Source organism: Fusarium subglutinans (assembly GCF_013396075.1).
Source record: "Fusarium subglutinans strain NRRL 66333 chromosome Unknown NRRL66333_c0000034, whole genome shotgun sequence".
Taxonomy (NCBI): domain Eukaryota; kingdom Fungi; phylum Ascomycota; class Sordariomycetes; order Hypocreales; family Nectriaceae; genus Fusarium; species Fusarium subglutinans.
Window position 1 is genome coordinate 254,666 of NW_023502097.1, and position 21,221 is coordinate 275,886.

The 21,221-nt window shown below is 50.2% G+C and overlaps 8 protein-coding genes across 8 annotated transcripts; 5 read left to right on the plus strand and 3 right to left on the minus strand.

Moving 5' to 3' along the window:
* Positions 1–1,148: 1,148 nt before the first annotated feature.
* Positions 1,149–2,055, plus strand: FSUBG_3981 (uncharacterized protein; the record flags this gene model as incomplete). The annotated part of the gene is made up of 3 exons (XM_036681920.1): positions 1,149–1,399; positions 1,455–1,734; positions 1,792–2,055. The coding sequence occupies 3 exons, from the start codon at positions 1,149–1,151 to the stop codon at positions 2,053–2,055; spliced, it is 795 nt and encodes a 264-aa protein (XP_036540539.1).
* Positions 2,056–3,454: 1,399 nt separating this feature from the next.
* FSUBG_3982 (uncharacterized protein) lies at positions 3,455–3,820 on the plus strand (the record flags this gene model as incomplete). The annotated part of the gene is made up of 1 exon (XM_036681921.1): positions 3,455–3,820. The coding sequence occupies one exon, from the start codon at positions 3,455–3,457 to the stop codon at positions 3,818–3,820; it is 366 nt and encodes a 121-aa protein (XP_036540540.1).
* Positions 3,821–4,098: 278 nt separating this feature from the next.
* Positions 4,099–5,855, minus strand: FSUBG_3983 (fatty acid transporter FAT2; the record flags this gene model as incomplete). Its single annotated transcript, XM_036681922.1, has 5 exons — positions 4,099–4,197; positions 4,257–5,125; positions 5,175–5,211; positions 5,264–5,288; positions 5,338–5,855. 5 exons carry the CDS (start codon positions 5,853–5,855, stop codon positions 4,099–4,101), a joined length of 1,548 nt encoding a protein of 515 aa, XP_036540541.1.
* A 1,249-nt stretch (positions 5,856–7,104) lies between these two features.
* FSUBG_3984 (BZZ1-Myo3 5p-Bee1p-Vrp1p actin assembly complex component) lies at positions 7,105–9,564 on the plus strand (the record flags this gene model as incomplete). The annotated part of the gene is made up of 4 exons (XM_036681923.1): positions 7,105–7,149; positions 7,287–7,498; positions 7,564–9,131; positions 9,182–9,564. The coding sequence occupies 4 exons, from the start codon at positions 7,105–7,107 to the stop codon at positions 9,562–9,564; spliced, it is 2,208 nt and encodes a 735-aa protein (XP_036540542.1).
* Positions 9,565–10,549: 985 nt separating this feature from the next.
* Positions 10,550–11,602, minus strand: FSUBG_3985 (fungal specific transcription factor factor; the record flags this gene model as incomplete). The annotated part of the gene is made up of 2 exons (XM_036681924.1): positions 10,550–11,072; positions 11,127–11,602. 2 exons carry the CDS (start codon positions 11,600–11,602, stop codon positions 10,550–10,552), a joined length of 999 nt encoding a protein of 332 aa, XP_036540543.1.
* A 2,401-nt stretch (positions 11,603–14,003) lies between these two features.
* FSUBG_3986 (3-demethylubiquinone-9 3-methyltransferase) lies at positions 14,004–14,504 on the plus strand (the record flags this gene model as incomplete). Its single annotated transcript, XM_036681925.1, has 1 exon — positions 14,004–14,504. One exon carries the CDS (start codon positions 14,004–14,006, stop codon positions 14,502–14,504), a length of 501 nt encoding a protein of 166 aa, XP_036540544.1.
* Positions 14,505–15,493: 989 nt separating this feature from the next.
* On the plus strand, positions 15,494–17,225 carry FSUBG_3987 (major facilitator superfamily transporter; the record flags this gene model as incomplete). The annotated part of the gene is made up of 3 exons (XM_036681926.1): positions 15,494–15,648; positions 15,702–15,727; positions 15,778–17,225. The coding sequence occupies 3 exons, from the start codon at positions 15,494–15,496 to the stop codon at positions 17,223–17,225; spliced, it is 1,629 nt and encodes a 542-aa protein (XP_036540545.1).
* A 1,299-nt stretch (positions 17,226–18,524) lies between these two features.
* Positions 18,525–21,044, minus strand: FSUBG_3988 (uncharacterized protein; the record flags this gene model as incomplete). Its single annotated transcript, XM_036681927.1, has 1 exon — positions 18,525–21,044. The coding sequence occupies one exon, from the start codon at positions 21,042–21,044 to the stop codon at positions 18,525–18,527; it is 2,520 nt and encodes an 839-aa protein (XP_036540546.1).
* Positions 21,045–21,221: the final 177 nt, after the last annotated feature.

Consider the following 21,221-nt stretch of genomic DNA (forward strand, 5'->3'; position numbering starts at 1 on the left):
AGCAGAAATACTAGCAAATGTATATACGTTATTAATATCCTACTCATCTGACTGGATAGTTTCTACTAGGGCAACTACATATGTATAACGGGCAAGTGAGGTAAGGTATACAAACGTTTCTGATTTATGTTCTCTATGGCTTGTTCCTGCGGTGTCGTATATCAACCTACGAAACAGAGATAAAGGCCATTCTCATCGTCCTTCCGATCCGCAGGCCTCGAATGACCCTCCTCGCAAAAGCAACTGATTCCGAAGAGGATCACAAGTAAATAAATACCTAATCTGATATTGGGATGGCCTATTCAAAAGATAAGACGAAGTAAAGTGTCCCATGTCTTTAGGGTAGGGTTGTCACTTATGGCCATAACTCGCTCACATTCTAGCGACCTATGGTGCGCATGCCCTGCGTGCTGATATGCCTACTACTAAAACAACAGGAAATTTACTCAAGTCACGTTGGATCTCGTCGGTGCTCGGCAACTATAGGTCTAACGTGCTCATAAGGTAGCTCCAGACCAAAAGGCGGAACAAGCTGACGAGATCTCCTTCAGCTCTCCCTCGTTGTTGTTATGATAGCTCAATATACTTATTCTTTTCATTAAATTTTATGAATCTCCAGAATCAAGTTGTGGAAGAAGATAAGAGCTGACAGTACACCACCGACATGAGACCGTCGTTCGCTTTCGATGAAACGCAAGACACTTCTGGTGACGGGTCTGAATCGTCTGGCTCGAATCCTACGCCTGCTTTACGGAGTACAGCATGTATATTACTACAGTGCTACATAGTTAAGCGCTCCGCTGACATGGTACAGGATAATATAAAATTACGTGAGAACCTTAGGTTGTTAGTCGTGATCGTCGACACCAGTGCAGCTCCGCCACTACACTATCATCATCGCTTACATCTGCTCAGGGCCACCCATGATTGGCCGAAAGATGATCTCGTCGAATTCGTTTCCTTATTGGGATTCGACGTCGAAATTGGCTTCCATAATGAAGAAAGGCAGTGTTGAAGAGGCAGCCAGGAATGGAATTGCGGCAATAGTATAATAATGTAGCAATATTCTTGCTCTTGGCAGTTTTATCAGACAGACATCACCACAACAACTCACTTATAACGATCTCAATCTGTTTCCTCCTCTCAAAATGACAGACTCTATCTCGGCGGCTAAACTAGCCATTTATATCATTCTCCTCCAACCTGCTCTGTACTGCCTCTTCAAGCATGGAAAGACTGGGCTCATAGGATGGCTTTACGTCCAGATATTCTGCGTGCTCAGAATCGCAACTGGTGGCATTGGTCTTCATGAAGCCAGCAGCTCAACTGGATCGATTATTCTCAACAGTATTGGCCTTTCTCCTTTGCTGCTGGCCGCTTCTGGGATCTTGCACGAAGCGTAAGTATCACGCACTGCCATTGCTCTCTGGCTTGACTGACTAGCAATTGTTTAGTCGACGTGGAACGAACCCTAGACTCAACAGAAAACTCGATATCATTCTCGAGATCAAGTATCATGGTCTTGTTGCAGCAGCTATGGCCCTCATCATCGTGGCTGTTGTCGGGTTGCAAAATGGCGATTCTGTTTCCACCAACAAGACCTTACTCAAGGTTGCTTCTGCACTCATCGCGTTAGCATGGCTCCTTCTCGCGATCTGGGCTTTGTGGTCCTTCGGAAAGTGTCAAAGATCATCTACGAACAGCCGTGTATCTTCCTTTCGCGGCGGGAAGCTAGTAAGTTGAATTCTTTGCCATAGCCAAGATCGACACTCGGACACTGACACCTCAAAGCTCATGTATGCAGTCTTTATCAACCTTCCTCTCCTTGGATTGCGCCTTGCATATGGTATCGCATACCTCCAGCTCAAGATATCGCACCCAACTTCAGGTTTCTTGACCTCGAAAGCAGTTCAAGTTTGCCTAAGTGTTGTACCAGAGATGCTGATTACGACGATCTTCCTCTTGGTTGGAGTCATGACACGAAATTTGAAGCATGAGATCAAGAAACTTGACTCTGCTCTTCCAGTTGGCGACGAGTACGAGATTCATAGGTGACTAGTCGAGGCGTAGGTGATGAGCGTATTGTCTATCATATTGGCCAGGATTTAGTATTTAGATAGATTTGTTTGCAACGGCGACTCTGGTCCAGAGAATTTTACCATGGATATTGGTGTAAGTGGGAGGAGGTTATTTGTGTATGCTTGTGTATCAATGCAGAGTTTATCATTTAACTATTAGAATAGCAGTTCATTTTGTCGAGCATGGACCATTGCATTGCCCTTTTCAGATGTCCGATTGCTCCGATACTTCTCATTAGAAATAATATCCCATGGCTCTGTTCTTATGAGCAATTGACTCGTGATGAAAAAGCAGAAGATCGCCGATATACGGAGGATGGAGACGAAGCTGAAGCCGTGCCCCATCGATGAGGTCAAATGATGATGTATTTGCTTCCAGGGGTAGCTCTGCTAAGCGAGCGAATACCTGCTTGGTCCCTGACCTAACAACGAGACCCTGTTTTTAAGCAGTCCGATGCTATCGGGAAACTCGGCGAACCTGATTCTGTCTTGTTCCCGAGATTGTAAAACTTTCCGAAAACTCAACGTCACTGGAGTTATGGTAGTACTTTTTGTTTTATGACTTGGGCTTTATCATGGAGTTTATCTCGTTTTGTTGAGGTCTGTCTGTATCGTATGTCATCATGCTATGTGATATCCCTGCTAGTGAGATGGACATGGTGGATATATCGTGCCATGATAGATTTCTGGGGTCACAGTATCTGGGGACGGAGACCACAGTGAAAGCAGAAATTGTTTCTTTTCTTCAGTCCTCAACATTATGACACAGAATTCTTCATATCATGGGTTCAAACTTTGCATCATAACTTGTTTTGATCGGCGACTACCGGACGGGCCGGAGTTGTTAAGCCCGGGCTGGCTCCGCTTCAGCTCCGAAGGCTTCGGCGTTGGTTCTCCGGACTGCGCAATTCGCCCCCCACGGGGATCTCAAGTCTCGAGATAAACCGAGTGAATTCGGCCGCAACGGAGTCGAAAAGAACTGAATAGGTAATATGTCTTGCTTGCTAATCTTGGCCCGACTCTCGCCTTGCGCGTAGTCTAGTCACACCACTTATGACAAGCCAGAAGTCGCGCAATTGTTGGCGGGGGAGGGGTCCAATTTAGACATCTATACTCCGTAGAGCTAAAGGTAGTTAGGTCACCTGGCAATTGGATTGTGTCAGTGGAGGCTCGTGCATGAGGTGGGATCTAGTAAATGTGATATAATATCTCAGCTTCACCCTCTTTCTTTTTCAACCATACTCACACAATTGAACAAACATACCACTACTATTCAAGCAATTACACACAAAAACACACAACAACCTATGCCATACATTCTACCTGAAAACCACACTTACCTCCCATCCCCATACAAACTGCGGAAGCAACCCATCATGGCTCCCTCAGTCTACATCCTCCTCCAGCGCGACACAGAGTCCAACGTTACAGTCACGTCTGTATTCCTCGATCTTCAAGACGCCAACGCTGCTCTACTCCACACAGCACAAGAAGCTGGCGTTGACCCTGCCAGCGCCAAACCCGCCGACGGAGACGCCAAGGACTCACTCACCAAGGCACCGCTGCGATGGGAGGCAGCCGATGGCACAGCGGCTTGGGTTGAGCGACACACCGTGACCAGCAGAAAGGTTCAGGCGCCGGGTGCTGAGAAGCCCGGGCTGAAGAGGAATGATAGTCGGTTGTACATCAACGACGATGACGATATCATTGAGGTCGCGGACCATGATGGACACTACGATTGAGGGAAAAGATACTGGATTTTATGCGATTAATGTGGAGGAGTTGGTCAGCATCTTACGGAACGAGATATAAAACGAGGGGGATATGGCGGGTGTCATTGGTCACGATCATGGCCAGGGAATAAACATGCTAGACAGCGTGGGATAAATCGATCTTAGCCGCATTTAAATAGCGATGCTTCATCAATATTGGGAACATTTTCTATCCAACTTCTTTCAAAACCCTCTTCCTGTAATCTTCAAATGTGAAATCTAATGCGCCTGTGAAACAAACACAACATTTACAGCTTCGCCTTGGGAGCGCCCATCATGGTCTCAGCAACGATTCTTCGCTGGATCTTGCCAGTTGCGGTCTTGGGCATAATCTCGGTGAAGTAGATCTACGTCACTGTTAGCACTTCCATTCCCTACATGTTGAGCATATTGCAGGGAAACTCACCTTCTTGGGCACCTTGAACTTGGCAGATCGCTCAGCGACCCAAGCCTTGAGCTCCTCAGCAGTCAACTTCTCGCCGTTTTTGAGGACAACGGCAACACCAATATCCTGACCGTAGACCTCATCAGGGATGGCAAAGCTGACAGCCTCGCCAATCTTAGGGTGACGGGTCAAGACGTTGTCCAGCTCAATGGGGCTGATCTTCTCACCGCCCTTGTTGATAAGCTCCTTGATACGGCCGGTGATGATGATGTATCCGTCCTCGTCCTTCTTGCCCTGATCGCCCGTTCGGAAGAAACCGTTCTTGTGGTAGGAAGAGGCATTGGCGGAGGGGTTGTTGAGGTAACCCTTGGTGACGTTCTCACCAATGATGCAAATTTCACCCTCAGAGCCTTGAGGGACCTCCTCGCCCTGCTCATTGAGAATCCTAACCTCAACGCCCTGACCAATACCAACAGTTCCAGCCTTTCTCTTGGCAGGAGGAAGAGGGTTGGATGTCATCTGATGAGCAGCCTCAGTCATGGCATAAGCCTCGAGAACGGGGGCGCCGTAAGTCTCCTCAAGTTGCTGGAAGACGGTAGGTGACAGAGGGCTGGAGCATGATCGGATGAAGCGAATCTCGGGCTTGGGGCTGGGAAGAGGGTTCTTGAGCAGAATCTGGTGGATCGTAGGAACGGCAGTGTACCAGTTGGCCTTGTGGGTGTTGAAGTCGATCCAGAACTCGGAGGCGGAGAACTTGGTGGGAACAACCATGGAGCCACCTGTGAAGAGAGGAGCGAGGAGACCGCAGAGAAGGCCGTGGACGTGGAATAGAGGCATGACCAGCATGGTTCTATCCTTGGAAGTGAGTTGGTATGTGTTCTTGATGTTGTCTGTGGTACAATTAGTAAATGAAGCGAAATGGGATGTGGTTTAGCATACTCATGGTTCGGGTCAGGTTGCGGTGAGTGAGAGGGACCTGTTCATGTGAGTATAAGCTGTCAATGAGAATCACAAGTAGATCTACTCACCACCTTGGGTCGCGAGGTAGTACCGCTGTCAATTTGTTGGTTATGAGCTTATCATAGCTATCATGAGAACTTACCTGGTGTGAAGAATAAGAGCAACATCATCAGGCTCAGCTGTGAGAACCTTCTCCTTCTTGCCCTTGAGAAGGCCATAGTCCTTGACATCGAGGGCAACCTCACCCTTGGCAGCATCCCAATAGCACTCAGCAACAGCAGCATTAAACTTCTGAGCAGCCTTCACGCTGGCCGCACCAGCAGCCCAAGCTCCCTTGGGAACAAGGACGATGGCGCTCTTGACATCGTCGATATAGAACTCAAACTCATCCTGCTTATAAGCCGGGTTGAGAGGCGCTGCGATGCCGCGCTGCCACGAAGCAGCGAGGAAAGAGACGATGAACTCGTACGAGTTGACGAGCGCGATAGAAACAGGCGCGGCTTTTGTGATGCCGAGATCGGCGAGCTTGCGCTGGAAGGCGGACACGTCGGCCTCGAGGTTGGAGTAGCTGACGGTGAGGGCCTTGGGCTTGGATGGCACGATGATGGCCTCTGCGAGCGGATTGCTCTTGTCAATGGCTGTTTGGAGTGTGAGTGCCATGGTGATTAGGTAGTTGAGAGAGTGAGAGTGAGAGATTGAGGTTTTGGTCTTGGCAGGGGTATCGCTGATAAGAAGAAGAGACAATAACTGGAAAGGACAGCAGCAACTGATGATGGAGAAGTAGAGTTGAGAAAACGGTTTTGGATAGTAGCAACGGTCTGATAGTTTTAGTTTCGCATAGGGGATTTTAGGAATAGTTTACATGACGTGCTACTACTGTTACTGCTCCTGTTACTGTTGCTGCTGGGCCATGCATGTCCCGGGGGTCGTTCGGCTTCCATCCGAGCCGACCACCCGCCGAACTATGCCCACTGCCAAGTGGATTATCAGTCGGTTTTGCGCGTCTCTCTTTTCTTGGTTCTGGGTCCTGGAGGTCAGTGTTGCCTTGGAGATGTATCGGCGAAATATTCTGAAGCAGATTGCCATCGAGGACCCTGAGTACTGATCTTGCGGTGTCGAAGCTGTCAGACATGAGCACTAGTGTACCTAGCATGGACATATATATCTTGTTTGCAGTCTGTTGCATTGCTATAAATTGGACATGGTGATGCTCGCGAGATTCGACCCCTGACATACCCATCATGACACATTTCTAGAACAAACTTAAGAGTCAAGACGTCAGACTGCCTGTAGGTACCTACATGAATGCGACTCTGACAAAGGTTTCTTATGCGGCTCAGACCGGAAATCGGCAAAGTCTTCCCAAGCCTAAATTGAAACCCAAGGATCTCGTCTCGGCTTGCTCCAAAAGTCTTCCATCAATTCCTAGATGGGGGCGTCGGGTATGATGGGGGCGCCCCCAATATTTCTTCATTGGCGGGGTTTTAGGCTCTCAATGCTGTAAATTAGGGACGCTAGAGCCTAAACTGACCACCCTCTCCATGCCCGCAGGGTTGGACGGGCTTGTTCTATCGGCTGCCCACGCGGCGCGGTGCGGCGGCGCCTTCTTCCTTCTTCGTTAGTCTGCTCTTCAATTGAGAGTTACCTTCCATTTGTTAGTTACCTTGTACTGTATCCTCATAAGCTGCGCCTCATCTTCCCCCGCTATCGTTGGCTGTCATTATCCATTATAACCTCACTTTCACAAATAACTTTCAATTCCAAGCTTGTTTCTATAACCGAGGCCGTTTTTTCTCGATACACCTTCGGCCTCGAATCTGCGATCTCGTACATGTCTCCGTCTCATCCGCGCCGACCGATTACCCCTCGCTCCTGAGTTCGATTTGAATACCTACACACGTTGCCCATCATGGCTGAGGTGGACGCGATGCCCACCTTTGGCTCAGAGCTCAAGGTTGGTTGCCTATTTGACTGAAGATGGCCTGCTGTTGATAATGCATCATTGTGGCCTCCTTTTTGTCTTGCGCCTGCATTGGAAGCTCCTTTCACATGCTCTCTCAGCATTCGCATGGCTAACAGAAAGCGTCCTAGGATGGCTTCAAACCCGCGAATGCATGGCTCGGCCATGGCATCGCCTGGCTTGAAGACATACAGCAATTCTACCGCGAGCGCGCAGCCATTGAGAAGGAATATAGCGCAAAGCTTACAGCACTTGCCAAAAAGTACTTTGACAAGAAGAACAAAAAGACGGCTCAGCTCAGTGTAGGAGACACTCCTGCCATGACGCCCGGCTCGCTCGAAAGGTACGGACGCAATCTCCCATGAGTTGGCCTGAAAGCACACGCTGATCACTGTGCGACCGTTACAGTGCTTCTTTGACTACATGGACAACCCAGCTTACGACGCTCGAATCCCGCGCCAACGAACATGACCGATACGCCAACAATCTTATTTCTCAGGTTGCCGAGCCGCTCAAGTTCTTTGGCGGCCGTTTTGAAGAATTGCGCAAACGACACTCCGACTTCGCTACTAAGCTCGAGCAAGAGCGCGATGCTTCATATGCCTCACTCGCCAAGACAAAGGGCAAATACGACACTGTCTGCCAAGAGGTCGAGTCTAAGCGTAAGAAGACCGAGTCGCATTATGACAAGGCCAAGGCTCAGAATGCCTACACACAACAGCTATTCGAGATGAACAACGCCAAGAACACTTATATCATTGCGATCAATGTTACCAATAAGCAGAAGGAGAAATATTACCACGAATATGTCCCCGAGGTTATGGATAGTCTACAGGATCTTAGCGAGTTTCGAACGATCAAGCTGAACAGTCTTTGGACTGTTGCGACAAACCTCGAGTCTGACATGCTGCAACAAAGCAACGGCATGGTCCAGCACCAGGGCACCGAGATTCAAAGGAATTTGCCCCATCTCGACTCCATGATGTACATTCAACACAATATGGGAGTTTTTAACGAACCGCCCGACAAGCATTTCGAGGCCAGTCCTGTTTGGCACGATGATGGTACCATGGTGGTTGACGAGACCGCAAAGGTCTTCTTGCGCAATGTCTTGGGCAAGTCCAAGTCGCAACTGGGAGAACTACGGAGGGAGGTTGATAAGAAGCGACGAGAGGTTGAAAGTCTCAAACAACTCAAGCAACGAGTCAGGGAAGGAAAAGAGAAGAAGGACGAGGTGGAAGTTGTTCGCATACTCTTCTCAATGCAGGAAGATCTGCATTCTATTGACCGTCAAAGACTGACGGCCGAAGTCGAGACATCTACAATCACATCTGTCGTGGGTGATGTGACGCTGGGTGCAAAGAACCACAACTTCAAGAGTCAAACGTTCAAGATACCCACGAATTGTGATTTGTGTGGAGAGAGAATCTGGGGACTGAGCGCAAAGGGCTTCGATTGTCGAGACTGTGGCTACACATGCCATAGCAAGTGTGAGATGAAAGTGCCCCCTGACTGTCCTGGCGAGCAGTCCAAGGATGAGCGCAAGAAGCTCAAGGCCGAACGCCAGGATGCCGCGAATAAGCTACTTAAGCCCAGTGCCACGATGACATCGCTACACTCTAATGCTTCAGATGGACCTGAACTAACCCGTTCCAACACCATGACGTCTCTAAGCTCTCATTCAGCACGTCCATCTCTATCAGGATCCATATCTGGGCAGCTCAGCCCATCGGAGGAAACGCCGCCAGACGCGGGACGGCCAAGCATGTCTTCGGCCAAGTCATCTGGCACTATGCGCAAGAACAGAATCATGGCGCCTCCACCAGTAGCTTATATCACGGGTTCTGGCGGCGGCGAGACAAACGGTGGCGCAAAGGAGGAGAAGAAGGGCAAGATGCTGTATGCATTTGAAGCTAGTGGTGAGGGTGAACTTACAGTACAAGATGGTCGAGAAGTGGTACTGCTGGAACCTGACGGTAAGTCTGAACCCCTGATATCGCAGTGATGACATCTGATTGTATTATAGACGGCTCTGGCTGGATCAAGGTCCGCGCAGGCTACAAGGAAGGCCTCGTTCCATCATCATATGTCGAGCTCACCACCGTTACTACACCGGCTGCTCCCGCCCCCGCAGCCCGGCCATCATCTACTTACTCCACCTCAACAACATCATCCCTAGCACCATCAACCAAGAAGAAGGGACCGGCAGTAGCGCCCAAGCGCGGCGCAAAGAAGCTCCGCTATGTAGAAGCTCTATACGAATACACGGCACAGGCTGAGTCAGAGCACTCCATGGCCGAAGGCGAACGTTTTGTCCTTGTGCAGGATGACCCGGGCGATGGCTGGGTCGAGGTCGAGAAGGCGGGCGTTACGGGAAGTGTGCCTGCGAGTTACGTGCAGGCCGTCTAGGGAACGAGCAGGGGTTGCAGGTGCGGGTTTTGTCGGCGCAGGATGAAGTCGCCTTGAAAGAAGTTACAATTTTACCTCGTCCTTATTTGGTTTCTCAGCGTGAAGCCGGGTTTGAATGTTTATATGAAGAGGGCAAGACGGAGCTGCATGATTGGGATTCTGTTTCAGACTTCTACCCAAAGGAAGGAGAAGACAAGACAAGACAGGAGCTGTGTATATTTTGGGTTAGGGATGCATTCATGGGGTGTAGGTACATAGTGCATGAACTCGGGGTTCAAAATGGAAGATATGCTGAGCCGCATCGCATCGGTAGGAGCTTGCGAAGCAATTTGTGGTGGCTTTGCCACTCTACCGAAGTTTCCGGAAATTAAGAGTCATAGCATCACAAGCACCGAAAAAGTCAATGGGGTAAGTTTAGAGGACGAGGAGCTTGGTTTGAAACATGAGAACTCTAATAGCACTCATATGAGAGAAGAAAAGGGATGCGTATAGCATCCATCTAGTATATTACAGGGGTATTACAGATAAAAAAGCTCAACCGTCCGACACCTTTGGTTCATTTCTCATGCATACTGCTTGGTATACGGTCCCGTTCCATAGCCCCTAATCCATCTGCCATTCTTTCATTGATCATGTAAAGTGTGCGCGTGCATTGTATTTGTGTATCAAACAGGAGGGGGATATCATTTCTTTCAGTTCCAGTACCTTGGAATAAACGCCGTGCCAGAAAAAATAATTGAGAGTAAAAGTGAAAAGAGTCATGCCAGGACTCGTACTTGATGTGAAACCATGAGCCCAATGCATAAAGCCGAACGCCGAGTGGAGTGTGTATATGTTGAGTGAAAGAAGATGGAGCTGTCAAAGAATGAACTTCCCGGGAGTACCAGAGCTTTGCCTGGTCCAGGCCGCTTGTGATGATGCTCATCAGACCTTGTCCTGCTTATAGTCCATTGAAGTTGGGGACTGCCAAAGGCAAGATTGGATTCTATATCATCTGTGCAGTGGGAGCTCCCAGGGTGTGTCCAAGACCTTCACGCAGAGCGTCCTGCAACTCAGCGATCTGGGCCATCATAGACAGAGAATGTTGGGAGTTTTGGTTCATCTCAGCCCTCAGCTTCTCATTCTCCTCTTTCAGGCGTTTGACTTCTTCTCTGAGTTCGGTCAGCTCCTCAGTGGCCTGCTCGCTCGAGTGGCGTTTGCGCTTCATGCCCGTCTTTTCGCTGTCGTTGTCGCCGGGTGATTGAACGATTTCGGTAGGAGTAGATCCATCAGGATTGGTATGAACCCGACGTAGGTGCTCATTCAGGTTTTCTTGTCTTGAGAATCCCTTGCCGGTGTGTCGCTTACAGTTAGGATGAGGACAGTTGACCGTGTTCTTGGGCCCCCCATGTTTGCCATGAACCTCTCGTTCATGCCGAAGCAAACCGCCAGAGTATGTGAAACCAGGAAGATTTTCGCAACCCTCGGCAGGGCATCGGTACGGTCGTTCATGCTTGTCCATGTGTTTGCTGTAAAATAGTTAGCAAAATGTTACTGAGTGCGAAATTCGGGCGGGAACTTACTTCCACTCGCATTTGCGCGAAAATACTCGGACGTCTTCCTTACAATCGTCCAAGGTACAGTGAAACTTGCCGTCGGCGCCCTTGACCGCATCTCTCTCGGGCTTTGGAATGGACTTCACTCGAGAAGACGAAGGAGGAGGAGATTCGATACTCGGAGAAAGATCTTTGTCGTCGGGTAGAGGGTCGAGTGATGGTGCTTGCATAGCGTCCTCGATCGGGGACGGGAACGAGTGGGGTCCAAGGTCGAGTCGGGTTGCTTCCTGAACAGCAGCAGCATCCTCCGGCATCATCCCCCTATCATCTCCAAGAACGCCTGTGGTATCCGGGAGCATGGACGCCTCGGTTGTGTAATGACTGAGTTGCTCGGCGACATCACTGTCTGTAAATCTTTGGTCCGCACCATGATCGTGGTCGTCGCCGATGGGAGGATAGCTCCCATCATGAATGAAGTTGCGAGGTTCGAATGCGACACTCATGGTACCTGTGAGTGACTGATATTGCTTTGCGACAATCGGGAGGCGACGCAAGAATCGCGGTCGCAGGAGTTTGTAATCGAGAGGCGCGTGAATTAAAAGCGGTACCTGTGGTCGGGGGGCGAGAGTGCGCTTTATAGAGGATCGTGGATGGGAGTTGGTATTGAGGAGTAGAGGAGGTATAATGGCAAATCGCTATGCCGGTGACTGCTCGCTCGGTTCGGGTTGGTTATGATGGATGAAGCTTCAAGGTTGGAGGCCTGAAAATTCTGGTATGAAAAAGCGGAAGGCAACGGGTAGAACAAGGTGGAGCAAAATCTGGGATTAGTCAGAGTCAGCACGTGACATCGCGTGTGCGTGGCTTAGCAAACGCAAGTATTGTGGCGCCGACAGATCCGAATTGTTGGGCGAAAGTTTGTTGCGAACACGACTTTATTAGTATTTGACTGTTACTCCAGGCAGACAACGGGTAACGATGACTCGATACGGCAGGTCCCATAATAAGCAAAGTCCTTCGACTTATGCGGAAGCGTTAAAAATCGTGACTCACGCGCCGTGCCTCTTTTGGTGGCGTCGCATAATGGAGGCGTGGGGAAGTGCAAGGCTCCGACGACGACTAACAGCACGCAAGTAGACTTCCTTGTGTGTCCGCCCATTAATCGTATTCGTTGTCTTTTCTGATCTTCGCTCGAAGATAGTATAGTTAGGCATGAGGCTGTGCGGGCCGCGTTTATGGATCCTTCGCAAATGCATTCCGATAGGATCCCGTGATCTTGTTCACAGTCTCTAGATTTTAAGCCAACTTTGCTTATTGGGGGATCCGTAATTCCGTATCATCTGCCAGGGTTTTCCAAGTTCAAGTCCGTGACGTGCACTGAGAAGTGACTTTCCGACCCTGGCTCTTAGGACTCAATAGGCGTCAGGCTGCTACCGTTAAAGTCGCTAAAGGCCCAGTGAGGGATCTCTGTTTCCGAATAGTGTGCACCTACTGGGCATGAGATCAGATAGATCAAGGCAGCTTCCAAAAATGGATGAAACATACGATGACTCATCGTGCCAGGTTGATGTTGGTCCTTTGGTTGTGAGGCCTCACAACCTTATTTTCCAGGTGGCAACAGTCGAACATAAAGTGGACAGCTTTGTCCAACGGGAACAATATCAAAGGGGATTGATGTATCAACATCCAGACCACTGAGTCCTGAGCGGGACATGTCGCGGCTTGCTAGATTGATAGTCCAAATCAATGCTAGTTTGCGACAGGCTTGCGACTATCAGCGTATCGCAGCCTTTGGCGTGGAGTTGTTGCGTATGTATCAGAGCACCAGCATGTGGGTGGCACAAGCAGATGACGCTGGTGGTGACGACGATAATCCCAAGTGAGGCATTGGCGAGGCTACCAAAGGTCGATGAGCTCGCTAAGGATGAAAGGGTAGGTTCGTAACGAGTAAGGAGTAGCGATCCTGCCGACTCAATAGCATTTGAGTTGCAGATAGTTCCCGGTGGTGACGGTTTTGGGTGTTGAGAGAGGGGAAATTGGAATTGGGTGAGAATTTGGAGATTCGGGCGCTTTGTGTTTTGGATACTACCTAGGTACTAAGATTAGGGGACGGGACGGGAAGGAACGATTTGAGATCTAAGGCATTTGTGCATTTACACCAGAAATATGAGGTTGAACCTCAGGTTGAACCATTCAACCCAACCTGACCTGACCTGACCCGACCTGACAAGGGCCAGGCCTAAAGCAGCTAATGCTGAGCTTGCGAGGTGAGCCACACGAATTATGCGTATCTTTATTGGTTTATTACGACGATCGGAGCTGATCTCAAGAACCTTGTCAAAGCTTGTCAGTTGAAGAAATAAAAAGGATCGTATTTGAAGGTTCCTTTTAACCTTATCCATGAGCAATGCTTCATCTTCATCTTCTCTGCCCACAGAACAGTTTGAAGGGTGAGGCCCAAGCAGATGAAATGTTATCAGTATGAATAACAGCAAAATCTCATGTCGGACATTTGTTTCCCGTCTTATGCTTGGCTACTGAACCTGAAGCGTTCCCCGCTCTCAGTCCTCAGACCCAACAGAGACAATTGGTTCAACAATGCGATAGCTAACGCCTCGAGATGAAGTGGCTTTCGGCAAATGTCTTTGTTCACGGTTCTCCAACGGATTGCTGTGCTACGATGTGAAAGCTTTCATCTGTGCATTTCCTCCATTTGCTAACCCCTGATGATCAAGTCTTACGCCTCAATATGTGAACAATACTCCTGGCATAAGCCACCAGAGTTCACGGTGTTGGTTCAGTCAACGACATAGGTCTATAAAGAAGACGTGATTTCTCCCTCTTGTCCTCTATCATACTGACACACAATTCAATACTCTGTCAAACAGTCCACCATCACTGAACACCATGTCTTTCGGGAAACTCACTACTTGTCTCTGGTTCGAGGACCAAGGCGAAGAGGCAGCAAACCACTACGTCTCAATCTTTGCCCCTGATTCCAAGATCAACACCATCCAACGCTACACGCCCGCCGGCCAAGACCAACACGGCCAGGAGCCCGGAAGGGTCATGGTTGTCGAATTCGAGCTCCGAGGCCGTTCCTTTGTCGCTCTCAATGGCGGCCCAGCCAAATGGAATTTCAACGAAGCCATTTCTCTGATGATCGATTGCAAGGATCAGGCTGAAGTTGACCACTTCTGGGAGAAGCTCAGCGAAGGTGGTGATGAGGCCCGCCAACAGTGTGGATGGTTGGCCGACAAGTTTGGAGTTGCTTGGCAAGTCGTGCCTTCAGCGCTCAAGGAGATGCTTGGATCTGAGGACAAAGCTTCAGCTGGAAGAGCGACTATGGCTATGATGAAGATGAAGAAGTTTGATATTGCTGAGTTGGAGAAGGCGTATAAGGGCTGATGTACACAAGCCGAAGCTGCCACTAGGCAATTTGATGTACCCATTCTTAAGGTAGCTGTGATATCTATCGCAGTATCTATATAAGACAATGTTATTATTTGGAGAGTCGTAAAGACTGGGTCTTTGATTGGACCAGACTGTCTTCGTTACCAGAGTCGTTGGACCCTGGCTGCATTCCCCTGACATGAGATCAACGGCTGCAAAGCCGAGAGTACTCCGGGCTGCACCGGGCATTCTAGAATACCAGACACTGCCTCTGAGCCGAGGATAGGCTAACAGAGATCACGCTGTCGTTTTACACAAGTTTGAATGACTATTGCTGTTCCGATCGTCGGTGTTGTGAACTCGGTAGATTGCCGAATAAGCTCTTATACGGCGGTAGTACCGAGGCGGCTCTTACCGGGCCGTGTAGCATCCGGAGCTTTGGAGCTCTATATCTTCAATTGTTGAGATGCAGTTCTCATCTCCGAACTACTCACCTTTACTCTTGTGTCTATAAGTCACCAATCACTCAATTGATACAACATTATCCATGTCTCTGCCTCTTCAGCTCCGGAGTGACTAAAAACCAGCCGATCACGTTGGCAGAGTCTACGGACACAAGAAGGGTTGGGTTAAGGGTTGATAATTAGCTCTAAGTAGCCGCACTTAGTGGGTTATAGCTACCCCAACCTGCAAAAGCTATCCCCCAAGAGTAAATCTGCATCGGTTTTAGCGGCCTAGATCGGCTCACAAACCACGGATCTCATCCAATGATCGATACGGACCCTCAACTTTTTTTCTTCCATTAATAAATCCCCTCCACCCTCTTTCTATTCCCTCTTCCCCTCAACATCAGTTTCTTCCTTCATCCTTACTTTTGTTCTTACTATCAAAACCCTCTCGACTGGCATTGCCTCTCTTCCTATTCAAATCCGCTGTCGTCACTTGCAATATCTGAATCAGACTTATAGCACGCTCCTCCATTGCTTTCAAGTCTTGTACTTCCAATGGCAGAGTCAGCTCATAGCTCGCTCGCCAGTGGTGGCCAGCATGATGACCCCGCGTCCAAGCCTCATCTTGCTTCTACTGGGCTTGAGAATCAGGAAGAGGGAAATGCCCGAGAGGGTGATTATGATGTTGAGACAGTAGAGCGTATCTACAGGTTTGTGGCCAACTTCTCTCAGATCGACACATCACTTACCAGTTGAATTACAGAAAGATTGATCGCCGTATCATTCCTGGTAAGTCTGCTTTGTACCACCCTTGAAACCATCCACTCATCATGTTGCAGCTTTCTGGGTCCTATACTTCCTCTGCTCAGCCATCAGGTCCAACATTGGTATTGCTCAAACCATGAACAAGGATAAGGGGCACGATCTCATGACTGTTCTTGGAATGACTCCAAAGGATGTCTCAACTGCTCTCGCTCTCTTCTACGTCGCATATGTCATCTTTGACTGTCCCTCCAACCTCATTATGAGCAAGCTGAGCCCACGTCTCTGGATGGCACGCATTGTCTTTGCTACTAGTGTCATTGGCACATGCTTCGCTGCTGTCAATGATCCTTGGAGTGTGAAGCTACTTCGATTCTTGCTTGGACTCGTCATTGCTGGCATGTGGCCTGGTATGGCCTTCTACCTCACCTTGTTCTACCCTCCTTCGCGTACTGGCCAGCGAATCGGCTACTACTTCACTGCGTCTCAAGTGTCTGCTGCCGTTGTTGGTCTCGTGTCTGCGGGATTCCAACTCATGGATGGAGAGAGAGGTATCGTGGGTTTCCGCTGGATGTTCATGGTTTATGGTCTTGTCGGTGTCGTCCTGAGCGTTATCCTCCTGTGGTGGCTCCCTGACCGACCCCTTGCACCTGGCCAGACCAGACCCAAGACCGGTATCTTCAAGTGGCTCCCTGCTACCCCTGAGGTTCTCAAGGGCCAAGACGCAGTTATCCACTACCACGACCTTCGGCGTGTTTACCACGCCCGACCCTGGAACTTTAGGGATCTAGGCCTTGTTCTGATCGACTGGCGTCTCTGGCCCCTGACTTTGATGTACTTCGGTGTTGTTGGCGTCGGCATCGGCACTCAGATGTACGGATCCGTCATCATCGCATCTATCCGACCTGAGGCCAGCGGCGTCGAAGTGAGTCTCCTGTTTGCGCCAATCTGGATCATGGATCTCATTGCCATTCTCATTGTTACTCCTATCTCGGACCGCTTCCACCAATCTCGCCCGTACTTCTTCTCCGCTGCGGTCTGCATCCAGATCGCTGGTCTTCTCACCACTACTCTGGCAACTACCAACGGCTGGGCTCGATATGGAGGTCTTCTTATGGTCGGTTTCGGTCTTGGTCCCACTGTCCCTATCTGCATGGCTTGGAGTTCTGAGATCTTCCAGAAGCGTCATGGTGAAGTCGGAGTTGCTGCTGCGACTGCTCTGGTTTCTGGTCTTGGTAATCTGGGTAGTGTCATGACAACTTATGCTCTCTACACTGGCTGGCCCGAGGACGCCGCCCCTGGCCCTCACCAATACCGCAAGAGCAACTACACCATGATTGGGATTTTGTGTATGAGCATCCTTAGCTCATTCGCGATGAAGGTTCTTCTCGCATATTTCGGCAACCCAGCCAGTAGCAAGCTTCAGTCAGACTCGTCCAGTGAATTTGAGGATGGTGCAGCCCGGCGAGAGGGTCAGGAGCGCGGTTTCGGATCTCTTCCTTGGAAGAAGTCGAGCCGCGTCTAAGTCTACGGGGCTCCTTGGATTCGCACGCCCAGGCTGTATCTTCAACAATCGCCCTGGCCGACGTCTCTTAATTAAGCAGCTGGCAGTAGCCCAACCTGCTGATTCAGCTGCTTGTATCAACATGGCTATTCGCTCATGACAAGCCTTGACGACATTCACTTCTCATCCTCATCCGTTAGGGATCTGTCGTTACGCCCCGGGGCGTCGCCAAATCTTCGATCTGGTACACGTACCACTAATATGACGGCCTCGACAACGATTTATGCTTTGGAGGACGCCCTGGTCTTGCGAACAGCTTGGTGACAATGCTTCAGCGCTATTACCCTGCTCCCCTCGCAAGTCCAGACCCTCCGAGCATTCACCCCCATCGGATTATTTTTTGTTCTTTTTACTTTGGTATTTACACACTGTTTTGCTCTTTATTATGATACCCCATCAGCGTTTGTACACGCTGTCCTACGAGTTTCCCCATTTCCCTCGGCAGCGAAAGTGCTTCTACGCCATCGCTTTGCGGATAGTGTGTTGAACCAGGGCTCGCGGCGACAATGCTTGTTACGCTATCGTTTGGCGAGTTCTGTGGGCGTTTTGTGTTTTTTCTTGGTGGGAAAGGTTGTATATAGCTCTTGGAGCTTGGTTACGGTGATGGAATATTATCCAATCTTTATTATATAGTCTTGGTTAGCATATAGTATGAACAAGATATATGCCCTGCCGCTTTACTCATCCACTGAACTTGGTGACTATTCACAACTTGTATGGGCTCACATTTCTCGGCATCGCCGACTCATCCCTCGGCCGTCGCGTACCATTCGGCTATCTCTTCGAAATCCGCAAGGAGGCATAAGTGGGAATACTGGTGAAACTATGATTAAAGCTTTCTTCTATACATTTATAGAAGTGAACACATGCAGGTCACACTTTACGGTCATATTTCCAGAGGCAAAGACACAAGCAAGATATAATGAAATGACGTTTTGTGTTCTCTAATCCGGGCGGTAAATACATCATGTTACACGCCCGCAGGCAAAATCATAAGCACATGAAAGTAACAAAAGGGACAAAAAGTTCAACTCCAAATCTCAATGTTTCTCATTCCTCTGCGTACCATCATCCTCCCCTAATCACAGAACATCCAGTCACAGACGGAAGTGTGACCGCGGGAGGATGACAGTCGCCACCCTTTGAAAAGAACTCCACCCCCGAAATATCCTACAGTCTAAAACCCTTGTGTGTTGTTTTTATCCCAAAGTTGTCTGAAGTTGAATCGAAAAAAGGAAACAATAGCCAAGCTGCGCTTGTTTACCAGAAGCCGAGCATGCGGCGGAATCGCTCAGGAGCGGGCACGTCGCTGTGAAGACGGGCGGCCTCGACGGTCGCGGTCACGTAGACTGTCTCGGGCTCAGGGGCACGGGTAGTGGCCAGAGTAGTAGAGGCAGGGCAGGCTGTGACAACGGAAGTGATGACCTTGACGGTCTCCTTACCGGCACCACAGGGGACGGTGACGGTCTCAGTGACCTGGTTGGTAAGGGTGACAGTCTCGACGCCAACGGTCATGGTGTTGACACCGACGGTGACATAGGAGGTGACTTGGCTGGTAACAGTCTTGGTGATAACAGTCTCGCCGGCAGCAGGGACAGTAGTCTCCTGGCCGATGGCACCCTCTGAAGTCTCAGCGGGAGGGACGACAACGGTGGTCTTCTCACCCTCGCCAGGAACGGTGACGACACCGGTGCCGGTAGGGACACCGTTGGAGACAGTGATAGCAGTAGTGCTGATCTCGCCGTCAGACTTAGTCATGGTGATAATAACTACACCAGTGGCAGTAGCAGTGACGGTCTCGTCAGCCTCGGAGGTCTCAGCACCAAGGGCAGTAGAACCAACGGCCTCGGAGTCGCCAGAGGTCTCAGCAGCAGCAGTGGTCTCAGCAGCCTCGGCAGAAGAGTCGACCTGGGTCTCAGGAGGGACGACACCAGTGCCAGTGGGGACACCGTTGGTGAGCGTGATGGCAATAGTGCTAATTTCGCCGTCGGACTTGGTCATGGTGACAACAGTGACAGCCTCAGAGCTCTCAACAACGCCGGTGGCAGTCTCGGTAGCAGCCTCAGAGGTCTCGGCACCGAGAGCGGTAGAGCCAGCGGCCTCGGCATCGGAGGTAGTCTCGGCGGCGGCAGTCTCAGTGGTCTTGACAGCACCCGTGGACGTGGGGCCCTCGATGACAGGTGTACCATCGGAGATAGCACAAGACTCAGAGACAGTGAGGGTTCGGGTAGAGATGACAACATGGCCGCCAACACCGGGCTTGGTCTTTCCAGTGACCTCAGCGTCAGAGGGAAGAATGATGGAGGCGGTCTCAGTGGATTCCTTGGTGATGGGAGTAGGAGCCTTAGCAGTGGATGAGGCATCGGCACGGCAAATCTCACGCTGCTTCTGGCAATCGGAGACCTCGAAGTTCTTTCCAGCGTTCTCAGAGCAGTCCTTGAATTGCTTGTCACAAGCATCAGTGAGAGCCTCGCCGAGCTCAGGGAAGGTCTTCTCGTCAGAACCGGTACCAACAACGAAGTCACCCTTGTTGCCACGCTTGACGGGAGGGCAGGCGGCACCAATAACAACAGTGCGGTGGAAGATAGTAACCTCACGGATGACAACGATGACGGGCTTGTTCACCTTGCTAACGACAGCGCTGCTAGTAGCGGCTTCAGAAGAAACGGCACCGGGGAGTTCATCAGAACCAGTGATCTCGGCGCCAGCGGCGACAGTGGTGTTGGCGAAAGGTCCGGGCTGAGTGGAAACAGTGCTCTGTCCCTTACCAGTGGTGAGGATGATGGTGGTAGGAATAGGAGTCTCAGTCTCGGTGCTGGCCTCAGCCTCATTAGTGGCAGTGTTGGCAGTCTGGGTAGCGTTGTCAACGTCGGTGGTCTCCTCCTCAACAGGGACGGAGGTCTCGGCAGAGGTCTCAGCAGCGTCCTGGGTAGCTCCGGTAGTCTCAAGAGCAGCTGAGGTGTCAAGGGTGGTCTCGCCAACAACTCCAGTGGCAGCAGTCTTGGTCTTGCCACCAGCACACTTGGTGCAGGGGATGGTGATGGTCTGGTTGACGAAGCGAGTAGTACCGCGTGTAATGAAAGAGGTAGGAACAACAGTGGTCACGTCAGCAGTCTGCTCAGTGATGGAACCAGAGTCAGTGGCCTCGGCAGTGGAAAGAGCCTCAGCCTCAGTGGTAGCAGCCTCGGAAATGGTCTCGCTGGAAGCCTCAGAGACAGCCTCAGAAGTACCAGCAGCTGCGGCATCACCAGAAGTAGTGGCATCAGCAGTGGAGAGAGCCTCAGACTCGGAGACGGTCTCAGAAACAGCCTCGGAAGTACCCTCAGCACCCGCGTCAGCGGTAGAAGAAGCAGTGCACTTGGAGCAAGGAATGGTGATGGTCTCATCAACAAAGATGGTGGTGCCGTCGGTGATGTAAGAAGTAGGGATAACAGTCACTTCAGCAGTCTGGTCAGAAACACTGCCAGCATCGCTGGTGATGACAGTAGTGATAACCTCAGAAGTGACCTCGGCGTCGGCATCACCAGCAGTAGAAGCTGTGCATCGGGAGCAAGGAATTGTGACGGTCTCGTCGACGAAGATAGTAGTTCCGTCAGTGATGTAAGAGGTGGGAACAACGGTCACTTCAGGAACATCAGGGACCTCATAAGGGTTGCCAGCAGAAGTCTTGGGCTTCTGGCGAGTAACAGTTCTGGTGAGTGTGACCTTCTCCTGGGCAATGACACCCTCAACGAGAGCCTGCAGGCTGACAGCCGCGATAAGAACGTTGCGCATGAACATGGTGAAGGAAGTCAATCGGAAAGGTGTGAATTGGTTTGGTGTTTTGTTGATTTGGCAATGAGTGAAAATACTCTATCAAAGAGCAAAGTTGTTGTTAACTTGGAAAAAGGCGACCAAAGCACCTGTCAGAGGGAACGACTGAGAAAAGAAGCCCAAACCTGGGAACAAAACGGAAAG